General features: G+C 34.3%; 1 protein-coding gene across 6 annotated transcripts in view; it reads right to left on the reverse strand.

Moving 5' to 3' along the window:
- FER (FER tyrosine kinase) overlaps positions 1-15,152 on the reverse strand; it is a 440,848-nt gene that overhangs the window by 249,674 nt on the left and 176,022 nt on the right. For all 6 annotated transcript variants that reach the window (XR_009260552.1, XM_058725350.1, XM_058725344.1 and 3 more), the window contains one exon: positions 5,562-5,654. Coding sequence is in view for 5 of the 6 variants with exons in the window: in XM_058725350.1 (XP_058581333.1) it covers positions 5,562-5,654 (93 nt within the window). In the remaining variant the exon portion in view is untranslated. The remainder of the gene's footprint in view (positions 1-5,561; positions 5,655-15,152) is intronic.

Below are 15,152 nucleotides of genomic sequence, written 5' to 3' on the forward strand. Positions count from 1 at the left end.
ACTAGCATTATATCGCTGTATGACTTAAACATAGCTGAACGATAATTTTCTAATTTTTTGAAAAGAAGCAAGCAAGAAAATCTTATTTGCTATATTATTCTATATAATGGAAGCATATCTTTATTTCCAAATGTTCTTATTTTCTAAATTTTAGTATGAAGTGATTCTAAAATTGAAATAGCATATATGCCAATACAGTATAGAAAAATATGAATCTTAAGGAGGCAAGAGTTGAATAATTTAATAATTCTTCTGAATTATTAAGAACAGTTATTTGGACCAAGATGTGCTTTATTCTGGTTTTAAAGTACATTTTTCAGAGAGTGCTACTATTAGAAAGGCGTTATACACTTCATAGATCAGTGATACAACTAGTACTCACAAGGGGATGTAAGATGGAACAAGTTGTTTGCTCCAACACTTGTAGGGAAATCCTGCAGTAAAAAGAGGGCTCTGAGAAAGGGAAGTATTCTTGATATGACTAGAACAGATCTCATTAAATATAATGTGGCTCTAAGACTTCCAATGGAAATGGACATGCATGGTTACAGTAGGCTTCCAGATTATGCAATTAATCCTAATATCTCTGGCCCTGACTTCAGAAGCAGTCTCTGAGAAATAGTTCTTAAAGCAAAATTATAACCTCCTGCAGCATGGGGAGATGCTGGATGTACAGTAGTTCTCAGAGTCCAAAAGTACTAATGATTGGTTATTTCAAGCTTTTAGCACATTGAGAAAAAGAACACATTCTTGCAGCTGTTATAGTAAAATACTATTCTGATCATAACAATAAGTATTAAACATACACCATCAGATGCTATAATTCGATTAAAGCCAAATTCATCTATCACCTAATTATCTTACACTCTCCCTGCCATCAACATTGTTGATGGAAGTATTATTCCATGAGACTGTCTTCAAATAAGCTCTACATTGTAGCTACACTATTAAATATGTTGAAATAAATAGCTATGGCAAGCCCAATGGGAATAATATAAAGATTAATACTAATTTCATTTCCCTATGTAAAATGTGATTAATTTCCTTATTTTATCTAAAATTATACTTTATACTTCTAATTTTTATATGTTAATTTGAATAAAGAAACAGTGATTTCATAGTTGTTACTTTTTTAGGATTTTAAATTAAATGTTCCCACACACAAAAGAATGGATTTGGACCTCCGCTGTGTACCATATACAAAAATTACCTCACAATGGATCAAAGACCTATATATATAAGGTAGAACTATAAAACACTCATAAGAAATTAAAGGTGAAAATTTGTATGGTCTCGGATTAGACAACGGTTTTTTAGATATGACATCAAAAACATGTGCCAACAAAGAAAAATGGATAAGTTGGACTTTGTTAAAATTAAAAACTTTTGTCAAAGGCACTATCAAGAAAATAAAAAGACAATCTGCAAAATGAGAAAAAAACATTTGCAAAGTATATATCTGATGAGGGGCTTGTATGCAAAATATATAAAGAACACTTATAACTCAAGAATTAAAAAGCAATCCAATTGAAAAGTGTTCAAAGAAAATGAACAGTCTTGTCTCTGAAGAATGTATACAAGTGGCTAATAAGCATGTGAAAAGATGTTCAACATCTTAGTCATTAGGAATATGCAAATAAAAGATATACCACTTCACATCCACTAGTATGACTATAATTTTAAAAATTGAAAATAACAAGTGTGGATGACATTGTAGAGAAATTAGAACATCCATATACTGCTAGTGGAAATGTAAGAGTGCAACCACTGTGGAAAACTGTTGGGCGGTTCTTCAAAAACTTAAGCATGGAATCACCATATGACCCAGCAATTTCTAGGTATATGATGGAGAGAATTGAAAAATACATGTACGGGGCGCCTGGGTGGCGCAGTCGGTTAAGCGTCCGACTTCAGCCAGGTCACGATCTCGCGGTCCGTGAGTTCGAGCCCCGCGTCAGGCTCTGGGCTGATGGCTCGGAGCCTGGAGCCTGTTTCCGATTCTGTGTCTCCCTCTCTCTCTGCCCCTCCCCTGTTCATGCTCTGTCTCTCTCTGTCCAAAAATAAATAAAAAACGTTGAAAAAAAAAAATTTAAAAAAAAAGAAAAATACATGTTCACGTAACAACCTGTATATCAGTGTTCACTACAGCATTATTCCTAACAGCCAAAAAGTGGAAACAACCCAAGTTTCCTTCAGCTGATGAATGGATAAGCAATATGTGATAAATTCATATAACAGAACATTATCCAGTCATAAAAAGAATGAAGTATTGTCACATGTTACAACACAGATGAACCTTGAAAATATTATACTAACTGGAAAAGACTAGACACAAGAGGTCACATATTATAGGATTCTCTTTATGTGAAATGTCCAGAACAGACATAGCCTTCAAAAGTGGATTAATGATTGCCAGAAAATGGGAAAAGGAGAGAACTGAGACTAACTACCATTGGGTATGGAGTATCCTATAAGGGAGATGGAAATGTTCTGGAAGCCAACAGTAGTGATAGTTGCAAAACACAGTCAGTATACTAAAAACCACTAAGTGTACACTTTAAAATGGTGAATTTCATGTTATGTGATGTATACCACTATAAAATATTTTAAATATGCTTAACTATGTGATTTTAGTAAGTTTTTTATAGAGAAAAAATCATTTAGAACAATAAAAAATTCTTTCTGTTTTATATTTATCAAATAAGAATACTCTAAAAAATACCATATTGTGTCAGAAAAAAATTTTAATTATGATTAAGTAGTCTCTAATACTTAGATTATCACACTTAACACCTGAAACCTTCACATTCATATTAAGACTCAAGACCTCAATTACTCGTGTATTTGAGGGGAAAACCCCTCCTCCAAATAATGTTAAGATAACTAACATTTTAGAGAAAAGGTTGTGCACATCTATTCCAAGTGAAGAATAGAGTCATAAACCGCAGACTGCCTCAATCTTTTTGGTTCGTGAGCTTACTAAATAAATCAGGGAATACCAAAGGGCTGATAAAGCAATGATCGTCTTCAGCTTGAAGATGCACCAACTGGGCCCTGAGGAAGTGAACATTCTCTAGAATTCTCAGTTACAGAGAGAGCATTTTCTTAGAAGAAATGTGCATTTCATAGCTTTGAGGATGTTCATAATTTATGAAAAACCGATCACAATGTGTATTTGAATGAGGTACATGTTTTGTGGGAAAGGCACTTCAATTTATTTCAGCTAACAGCAGTTTGTTAACACCAAACTTTTACCTATGTCAGTCACTGTCAATTTGGTAATTTTACTTAAGAATAATGTAAAGACCACTTTTAAATGGAAAAAATAACATGTAAATACCTTCAATGATTAAAAAGTTATGATTTGTACCATTAATTCATTAAGATTGTGCATATTATGTCTGACGTAATTTTAGGATAGCCAACTCTATATAACGTCATCATTTTGAACTAACTGGATTTCTTCTGTTTCTATATGTAAATGAGCACGTCTTTCCATACACGAAAGAAAAAAAACCCTTTCACCCTCTAATCGACCCTGATTATCAAAACAGGCTCTGGCTGGAGCCAAAAGCTGAAGTTCTCATAACTATGACCTTCAAAGTGATGTATGTAACTTGAAGCCTCAAAAGCCATGGCTGCGTTCCTAGACAACTGTCTCCAGGGCATCCCAGGTTGTGGGGAAAACAAATGAACAAATATTGGGAGTGTTCGCCCATGTCCACTATCAGAGAATTCTTATTTTTCTGTCACTAGCTAAAACTTGAAGCTCTAAATTCCACTCTCCTAATTTTACACCTAATAACCCTGAAGATAACCTTGAGTTTATAATAAGCCTTCCTTCTCAAGCATGTAAAATAGTTTACTAAAGGAAAATTGGGCAGAGGGATCACCTTTCACAAATTAGCTCACCAATAAACTGCTACTAGTTGCTGGCAAAAAGACCACTCACCTAAGTGAAACGAAGGTGAGTCAATGACAACTATGTCAAGTGTTTCACTGAACTATTTTCATGTTAAATAATTTTATGAAGTGCAAATGAGGTATCTGAACGTTTCCTTTTAAGAAGTGATGTTCCTTTTTTTTCTCTTTTTGAAGAACAGATCTGAACATTTTCTTTTAAGAACTATTTTTTTTCTTTTTTAAAAATGTTTTAAGTATTTATTTTCAAGAGCTCTTCTTTCTTTTCTTCAAATAAGTTATCAAAACCCGTCCTCATAGTCTCCAGAATTGGCCACAGATTCCTAATCAAGTCTCCTATACTTTATTTTGAACATCAAATCATAATAAATTAAGTCCTATGAACTACTATTTATCTGTGAAGTTGCAAGTCATTAACTTAAGAAAACAAGAGTAGGATATGGGTCTTAAAAGAGACTTACTCTATCATGCAGTTTTTCCCTAAAATTATTTTTATTTTCATTTGCTATTAATGCCACAGAAGATGGTCTGATGAGTTCACAGCCCCTCCCTATTGCCATAGAACACTTCTGGATATCAGAAATGACAATAGGAGCATTGAAGGCTAACACTGAAGTAGAAAATCTCTTTTATATAAAAATATAATTTTCTTTCTTTTTAATTAAAATACCCGATGCTTTGCCTTAATTGTGTATAAAAAGAATGTTGCTTGAGTGGAATAAATATGGGAACCCGTGTTACATATTCAAAAGGAATCATAGCAAATAAAATCCAAAATGTGACATTTTACTAATCTATAGTTAGGAAATACTTTGTTTTTCTAAATAAGACCAGGTCATATTATTTTAAACAGCTAAACTTTTAAAGAACAAGAAATAATATTAAGATATTATGATGTAGAAACTTGGAAAAGATGGGAGGGAAAGCACATAATTAATTTGTACTGAATATTGTTGTTTTGATCATCATTCAATAAGACCATCATCTTAAAGCTCTATTGTGAATGAGGGATAGCTAGGAAAAAAAGTTTGATAATTTAGTTTGAAAGATAATGAAGTAAGAAAAATACTTTAAAATTTTATATATAAATGGAAAAAGAATATACTTCATCTTGTTTGCCTATGGCTGTTGTTACCTAGAGATTTATAATATTCTATGCACCACATTGTTATGCCAAACCCAAATTTCAAACAGACTTGAATAAAATTAAAATGTTTTTAAAAATATGAACATGCATATAAACTGATATTTTCAAAAATACATAGATAATAATTCCTATCATTAAAAAATGTTTCACTGGAAAATAAATTTTCTATGCTCTTCTTCTAATAAAGCCACAAAATACATAAAATGTTTCCTAGAATTATTTGTCTGTAGTACAGGAAGTCTGCAATAAAAGTTTATTTCTTTCCTCCCATATCAGTGTTACATGTAATTTTACTCTATACATATATGAATAGATTCATATGCATACAAAAAGCTATATAATGTACCTTGTTTTCTATTTGTAAGGACAAATTTACATACGATATTCACTGTTTATCAGAAAGAAGCCAAAAAAAAAAAAAAAAAGAGAGAAGAAAAAGAAAGAAGCTAGACAATGACTATTTTCAGTAGCACATAGAGTTCATCCTACTTACTGTTGAAGAGCCCAGTGCAGATTTTGGAGACCTAATTATTCCAGCAATTGAATGACGAATAGACTCAAACTTGGAGAGCCTCTCCTTTCTTTCCTGGAGAGATTAAGAGAGAAGCCTTCAGCAATAGTAAACTAGTTTACACACATCTATGCTGGGTATTTATGTATTTATCCACCGCTTATCACATCTTCCAACTAAATGAAACATAATCCTGAAATTTAAGATGACAAATAATCAAATGCATATAAACTCTATAGTTTCTTACTTTCCTGGTCCCTCAAGAAATGTCTTGATTTGGGGAGCAGTAAGAAAGAAATAAAAATTCATAAGAGGAGAGAAAATGAGAAATGCAAAGGAAATTCATGGGAATTTCATGGGAAATTCAAGTATTAACATGCAGGAGAAGAAAAAAAAGACAATTTAAAAGGAACCAGTCTAACACAGATTTCAGATAGCACTATAGTTGTAAGGCATTTTCAAGAAAGAAAATAATAGGGAAAAAAGAGGAGAACTATATTGAACACATTTTTTTAAACAGTGAATCCCAGGGCTGCCTAAGTAGCTAGGAAATTTCACAAAGATTCACACGACCATGATGACGATGATGATGACGCGATCACTGGAGAAGGACGATGATGAAAAAGTAAAACAGGAAGGGGATTATGGTAGAACTCCACTAAGGGAAGTCAATCCAGACTGCTACTTGCTTTAGGATAAATATTTCCAAGTATCATGCACCACAGTTGAAGGAAACTTTTCCTGAAAATTTCATATCTTCAGATCCATTTAACAAATGCAAGTTAAGGGTTGGGTAAGAGGGTAGAAAAGAAGAAAAAGAAGAACAAAAATGAAAAACAGAAGGTAACAAAGAAGCATGTGTGAGGGCTTGTAATGGAAGGTGGTCAATTTTCCAATAATGACTACATTTCAACTGTTAATCAGCAGCAGGCAAAAGAACTCAAGACCTTATTGCCACATGCTGTATTTCCATGTCTTCCATCAGCTGTGATGCTCAATTTTCCTCATCCCTGGAAAATAACTAAAGCAGGCCACAAATAACATCTTCTGTTTCTTTTGTCTCTAACATGTTGGGTATGTGTCTCTCTGTAGTAAATGCAGACATCTGTAGCCATACGCTCTCTGATAAACACGGTAGTTTCTGAAACTCAACTTCTGTCTCCCACTTCATTTACTTTTCATTCTAATAGTTGCAGTACTAATATTCTTTTCATTCTACAAATATACACATATTAATCATTTAAAATAATCTTACAAATGGTAACACATGTATAACACATAGCAATATATTTGTATATAGTATATAGTATATGTAGTATGTTTGTATGTAGTAATATATTTAAAGTATGTAATATGTTTACCCATATTTATATTTATAGTATAATGTATAATATAATGTGTTTTCATAGAGTGATGTAATTATATATAGCACACATACTGAAAAGTACTGTAGTGGCTATGGTTTTCTACTCCCCAGCTCAAGTGGGGAATTTCTACAAGAACCATAAGAACTGAAAAGCACATGAGAGGTTATGCAGAAAAGTCAAAAATTCAGGAGAGGTCTTTACTTATTAGAAAGCATTTTATTTGTATATGATTTAATAATATGCACGGAATCAACAACAGTAATTCTCCTCAAGCTACATCTTGGTATCAAATCTTATGACAGGAAAGATAACCATTTCCCCAAAAAACCTTTTGTTAATATTAAAAAAGAAATCATATTCTTAAGAAACCAACACCAGATAAATTTAACGGATAGGTTCAGGTTGGGGTAAAGAACACTTCAAAACCTGCTTCTTTTGTATTAAATGGTAAAGCATAATCTATTGTGTGGTCAAAGGGATACAACTAATAAAAAAATATACATCCTTTCACTCAAAGGTACTCTTTAAGGACGCCTGGGTGCCTCAGTTGGTTGAGCATCCAACTCTTGGTTTTGGCTCTGGTCATGATCTCACAGTGCATGAGTTCAAGCCCCACATCGGTCTCTGTACTGAGAGTATAGAGCCTGCTTGGGATCCTCTCCCTCTCCCTCTCTCTCCTTCTCCCCCATGCTCTCTCTCTCAAAATACATAAATAAACTTAAAAAAAATAAAGGCACTCTTTAAATAGGTTGATCTAAAAAATGTATTATCACAAACAATAAGTAGACCTTAAGTTTTCTTACAGGAAAAATTAAATACAAATAAAATTTACACAAAACTTTAACCAGTGTCAGCTCACTTGGTGCCCAAATTTCCACAAATAAAACGTGAAACTCACTTGCTAAAGCTGGTCTACATAGCATTGTATATCAACTTTAAATTATGGTCACATAATACCTCAGACTGTGCTGAATTCACTGACAGTTGATTTTTATATCAGTGAATTACAAGGCTACTTCAGAAATTAACACTGAAAATCTTCCCTTCAATTACCACGGACACAGTGACTAATACTACCTGTAGGCCTGCTAGGGTTGGCATTGATGCACTCCTTTTGCCCACCTCAAGCTATGACAAGGTAAAGAACTTTCTCCAGATAATAAACACAAGCATTAGCTCCAGCAACAGGATGGCCCCTCACAGTGGAGGGAACTGGGGGTCAGTGAAGGGGGGGGGATATGAGAGGCGATATCATGAAATAATATTCTGATGAGATGCCCATAAAAATGTCTTAAGTGTAGCTGTAAACCTATCTTGAAAAAAAAGTTCTAGATGAGGTATCAGTTTCACATCTCATTCAAAAATAGTTTTTCATTTTCATTATTTTAAAATTAACTGAAGGGTCTCACAATTTCTGTCTCCCGCAGTCTCTCTCTCCATATATATATGAAAGTGTTTCATAATAATTAAAAGTTTCCCTATTATCTATTTATAAAAAAATAACTCTAAGAAACAATACCTAAACTACTTACAGTTCAAGTAAAACTATACCTATCAGGTTTTGAAATTATTCTTCACTAAAAATCCCAAACTGCAATAAAAAGCAGGCTCTCAGGTTACCTCCATCATCCTCTGCTTACTGAAGCACAAGCAAAGATAGAAAAGGCAAGAATCAAGACTTTGCTGATTGGAGTAACTGGCAAAAATCAGCAGCTCTACCAAATGACAACATATGTACATGGCGTAGCAAGTTACAAATTAACGACTTGAACCAAAAAGCAGGTTAAGAGTTCTCAGAGCAAGGCTCCTAAAGGAAGCTCTAAGGTACAAAGAATAAGGTTTTGATGTCAGAAGGAATAAAGAGTATGAACGTGGGAAAATTACTTCACTACATAGGCTCTCAGTTTCTATATCAGCACACAGTACACTGGACTAGATAAAGTCTTCATTTCAAAATTTCTGGGACCATTATTCAACTCCCCACTCATGTGTATTGCATTGATCACTGGCAAAATTCCCAAAGAAGAGTTCCATGTATCAGGCTGGCTAGTTACCAGAGTTACCTCCCTTAGAGCCTTAAGTCACATTCTCCCTGAGGCGTCCTCAAACTTGACCTCTGAAAACGTGAAACATGCCACAGGGACGTGTTTTATGCTAATAATGTGTCATTAAAATAATAACCAAATATTATTTCTCACAGGCTTCTGTAAATAATGCCAATCTAATAACATTCTTAGAAGGAACAATGAAAGTAATTATTTGGCCCTATAGGAACAGTCAGATACATATTCAAATCAGGAGGCAATAAGGATCAAGAAAAAGATAACATTCATGCTAAGCTCCAGGCTGAGTGCCAAATATCTTTGAGACTACTTATGCAAAGCAGCCATGAAATTTGGAGGGGTTTTGTGAGAAATAACTACAGGAAAATTATGACCCCAGAGAAGATTGTCTCCTGAAAGAACTTCTAGTCTGTTGATAAATGACTCCATAATGTAAATGAAATACTGGAAGTATCGATATGTCCTTCATAAAAAGGAATGCATTTATAAATAAACAAATAACTTAGTCTTTTGCAGGTGTTGATTTGCTAGGGAGAAGGAAGAATACAGAGTTTTTATTCCCATCAGGATACAGAATTTAAGTACTGAAACAGTTTGTAAATGATTTATTTTAGCAATTGGGGTCTGACTGAAGACAAATCATTTAGAAGCGTTCACTGCCTAGTAACCTAGTTTGTCATGCTGTTTTTCTTTGATGCTTGCATATTAAGAATATTTATTAAAAGAAAGAAAGACTGCTTGCTAAGCCAACCATTTTCATATTCTGAAATAATGAAATTGGAAACCAAATGTGCAAAACGAACATTTGAATGATTATTAAGATTTTGTCTTAAAATAACAATGCTAAGAAAATTTATAAAATAATAGAGTTCACTGAAACTGAGGGCGTAAAATGTCATATTGTTCTTCTTGCTTTCTTGACTGTATATCTCTTAACTAAGATGATGTCTCTAGGGAAACAAGACCCAAGCAAGACCCAAGCAAGAGGCTAGACTCATCTTAACTGAGGTTCTGCCTGTAAAACAAGTAAGGGACATAATAAAGCAAGACATGTATCTTCTTTGCTTAAAAGAGTAAGACAAAGAATGCATTAAAATGAGAGCAAAAGTACTATTTCATTAGAGGTCCCTGTGTCTAGAAATCGAGGCACTTTGCCAACTCCAGCCACACTTGCACAAACTCCCGAGCTCACTACTCTATTTACCAACTTGACCAATGTCTCTTCAGATATGTTTTTTACTCTTGTCTCTTTCTCTCCTCTCCTTAGATTCTAAGGATTCATTATGTGTATGTTCGTTCACGTATCACCTCGTGATCTCAAATACTGTTTTTCTTTACCTTTTTGTTCTAATTTGGATACTTCCTATCAACCTGTATTCACATCTCAGTGATCTAGTACTGATTCCATTTAATAAATCCCTTAGTTCTAATATATTTTTCATTTCCAGAATTTCCATTTTTATAGCATTAAAATCACTGCTGTGATACCCCCATCTTTCACACATGTTGCCCATGTTTTCTATTAGATCCCTTAGCATTTTAAAAATAGCTATACTAAAGACATTGATAATTCCAATAACGAGGCCACCTGCCTCTGTTTCTTTTCTTAGCTGTCACATTTCTTATTTCTCTATTTCTCTTTTTAGTGTTACATACTTTGTGATTGTGTGCTGAATGGTTTGTATAAAAGAACAGCAGAATCTGAATCCAATAATATTTACCTCAAGAAAGACGAGCATATGCTCCCTTTTCTGTCACGCTGCTAGGTTGGGGCTATAGGTAACAAGCTGGGTCTGGCCTTTGTTGCAATTTAGTTTGAATCAGTTCACCACCAGCTTCAAACATTCTGAGAGCTAGATCAGGAATTTCCCTTCAGCTAGAAATGGAATCTGAGCCCTGACAAGATTCCAGTATCCTGATTAAGCTTCAAAGTCAATCCACCAGCTTTAGGAACTATAGATGATCTCTCCAAGCTTTGCAGTTTCTTTGGGGGAGTATTGGGGGAGTGCTAGAGAGTTCTCTTTGCTTCACACCCACTACTGTATGTATCTAAGAAGATACCTTACAGCCCTTACATATGGTCTCCTGTGACTTTCCATATCCAAACTGGATACAGAAATTCATATGCATTTTATAAGACAAGTAATCTATTAGTCATCTTTTTATCAGCCTTTATTCACAAACCAAGAAAATGTACAAAGATACAAGTCAAGGATCTTCAGTACCACAAAGAAAAAAGCCATTCATTCATCAAAAGTTACAGAGACTTGTGTCCAACTACCGTTTTCCAAGGTAGTCAATTACCACAAAAGGCCTTCAGAGTTCGAGTCTATACTCCTCAGAAGATCATTTGAAGGCTTAAACTCCAGTCAACTAAAAAGTATTCATTCTTATTATTTTGGTTTGGTTGGTTTTCTTTTGTTTATTGCTTTTGGGGAATAGGGAAGATGAGTTAGACTGGTTTTGTATTTGGAGCAGAAGACCTTCGTTGGATATTATAAAGTCTACTATATATATACTTCAGTTTTGTATAAACTATGTTCTAAGTTTCCAACTTCATCTAAAAAGTTCCCTGAATGGTTTCACTTTTTCGTATCTCATACGTGCACACGCATCAGTAATCCTGCTCTCAGTTCAGAGAGCCTTTTGTTACTGGAAGTAGTAACTGGGAATGGTTAGGAGTTTTAAGGCCTCAGTCAAGATTTTATTTATTAGAAACAGAAACTGTGGGACCTAAAAAAGAAATCCCAAGATTTAATTTAAAAAAACAGAATATAATAAATTTTAAAGACAGGAATGTGGTGCTTATAATATTGCACATCTATTACCAGCAAATAAAATCCAAGCAAGAGATCTGTGTTAGAAGTCCATTGGGTACCAGGCACTTGTCTCACCCTCAGCCCTCTGAGAGAAGCTGCCACACTATAGGACTATTGGAACTGACTGCCTGAGAATGAGGTCAGTACAACAGAGGGTGGAGCTGAGGAAATGATGACAGACAAATTCTTGATGACGTGGTTGGAATCTCTGGATCTATCCAGGTACATGAGTAGATAAACTCTCTTCTGTGCTTTAACGATACTGCCTTGATTGACTATTACATGGAACCACTACAGCAGAGTTTCCTAGACTATCTACTAGCAATTAAAGATTTCCAATAAACAATTATAAAAGTCACAATTGTCACTAACAAAACAATACACTAACTTACCTTTCTATGTTTTGGGCATATATTTACTTTTAATAGAAAAACAAACCTTGAAATACACGAACATAATTATAAATTCTTTGTAAAAAACGCTTATTGTGTTATGTTGTATTTTGTTGTGATAATTACTTTTGTTTATTCCTTTTAATTTAACAGTTTCAGCACATGAAATTCAAAATAATTGCTCAACATGTTTGGAAAAACCCTTGTTTGGATGATTAACAGATGTTATACCACAAAAGGTTCAGTAGTCCCATAAATTTTAGAACTGCTCTATTAATCAAATTTAAATAGGTTTCTTAGATGCAGTATGTCTCAGAGCCCTAGTCACACATTAGTACATGTACTCTTTTTGGGAAAGAAATATTACTCTGAAAAATTCATTTTCAAGAAACGTTATCACGAAGCTTTCATTCTGTGGGGTTAGAAGGGGAAACATTTTCTTCTACTTTACATCACTCATGGCTTCTTGGATATTATCATCACATGTAACAGCTCCAAATTAACTAATGAAAGTGCCTCTCTTTCTGGTCACAATCTCTTACCCCATTAGTTTGCTTTCAACCAGTACCACTATCACCATTTTTCAACCTCCCTGGACCCTAAAGCTTTGAGTCTTCTTGTTTCTCCCAATCAATCACCTTCTCCTTTCTTCTCTTCTCTCTTTATCTGAGATGCCATAATGTATCATTTCAGTGATGCTCTTGCCAATACTCTAAATCCTGTGCTATTCTATCTCTTAGTTGCACCCATGTAACAAACCCCAAACCTGGATAGTTGGATAGATCCAAACATCTGCTCTCTCTGAGCATGCACTCAAGAAATTCATCACAGCTGGAGAGAATCACATGATTATTACTTTCTAATGGGTACCAAATATCTGACAGTACCTCTACATTTCTCTGGCCAACTCACTTCTTACTCTCCCACTGTTATTGTCAAACCTTTCCCACTCTTCTTGTGCCTAAAACTGCAGCATTCTACCCCCTCCAGCTTCTTTAGAAAGAAACTACAAGTCAGAAATCCCTTCATCTTGCCTTTTCAGATCTACAGATCTATTACTTCTCTTCCCTTCTAATCTGTTTCCCCATTTGGAAATATGGAGCTGTCTCTCATTTGTGGCTGACCTCTCTACTACTACTTTGTATCTCATCCCCTCCTGCTCTCCCAAGAACATTAAACATTACAAGAACCTAACAGATCTCTTTTTCTCTGAAAACTTGTTGTTGTTTTTTTTCCTATTCCATCAGCTTTTATACACGTTTAAAGTGTTCTTAGAGGAAAAAAAAGGAGAAGCAGTAAGGGAGAAAGGATGGAGAAGGGTAGGGAAGGAAAGATGAAAAGAGGAAGGGAACTGCTCTCTTCAGCACACACCCTTCTCCTGCTACTGCTTATTCTCCATAAACAAAATTCCTAAAAGAGTTAGCTATGCTTCCTGTCTCCACTTTTCTCTCCTCCCACTCATTCCTCAATCAGCTCCCATTTCGCTTTCATCTCATCACTCAAGCAAAGCACATGCTTTTAAGAAACCCAACAAACTTCATTTTACTAATCTGACAAAGGACATTTCTTACTATTGACCTCATGGAATAATTCTCCTCTATTGACCATATACTCCTCTTACATGAAACATTTATTGCCCTGACCCACTCTCCCCCTACAGGCAAAACATGATCATGTGCTTTCAAGATCCACTGGCTTCTGGTATCCTCTCTCCTCACTCTATACTTCCTCCCTAGGTAACATTTTACATGTCCCAACTTCAATTACCACCTAAGCCAAGCCCACTCAGAATTTAAATCTCCAAATGAGACTTTACCATTGAACTACAATCCTATATGTGCGTGTGTGTGTATATATATACATCCTATATATACTAATATACACAGGTACATACTTATATACATAGGTATATATATGTACATATACATACATATAGGATATATAAGTGTATATATGCGACTTCTCTACTTGGTTACCGTAAAGACAGAAAAAGTCAACATATTTCATACTGAACTGAAAACTTCCAAGCTGCCCTTTTTTGGGAGTCTCTCATTTCAAGGAATGGTATTAATCATTCTGTTATACAAGCCAGCATCTGGAAGCCCAACCTCACACTCACAATATAAACTCCAAGAGGACAGAAGATGTTATCACTTTTTTATTAAAATTATCTAAACATTAAATAAATGCTACATATTAATGACATTGAAGCAAGACATTAGCTATCAGACATCATTTAATAAATAAATAAAAGAGTAGGTTTACTTGAACTACTCTTTTGTGCTAAAGAACCTCAAAGGCCTCTTAGGAGAAAAACAAAATTGACAGGCTGAAATTAACCAGGCATTCCAATTATACATAAAATTCTAACTCATATTGACTTTAAGAAATCTGCAGATATGTCTGTTTGAATTTTGGGAAACCCTCAAAAACAACAGAAGACTATCTTAGGAGTTGAAATATTTTTCCTTTTAACATTTTTTAAAAAAATGGACTCTTCCAATGATTTTGATTTAGAAACTAGCTGTGTTCACAAATAGCTCAAAATTTTGGTACAAGGAACATTTAACTTATTAAAAACAGGTTAAGGAATGGCATAGTATGTATCCAGAAATAGAAATGTATTATTTAATCATAATTTGCCAATTAAAGTTAAATACTACGTCCACTAGTTACTTTTTATCAATATGCTGGAAATCTATGCTAAAAAGCTCAGTACCGGGTCTCTACTCCTTATATAATAGGCTCTAATCTGCTTAAGCTAATAAAGCACCCACTGGATATACTGGTATTTTCAGAAGCTCATTAACTATTTCATCAACGAGCAATAAGTAGTGTAGAATCAACAAAAATGAATAGCATACTAAACTAATGGCCTCGAATAGTCAGGCATAATTCCAAATATCATACTTGAAATCAAGAATATTTTTGA

The sequence above is a fragment of the Neofelis nebulosa genome, chromosome 1 (assembly GCF_028018385.1).
Source record: "Neofelis nebulosa isolate mNeoNeb1 chromosome 1, mNeoNeb1.pri, whole genome shotgun sequence".
Classification (NCBI taxonomy): domain Eukaryota; kingdom Metazoa; phylum Chordata; class Mammalia; order Carnivora; family Felidae; genus Neofelis; species Neofelis nebulosa.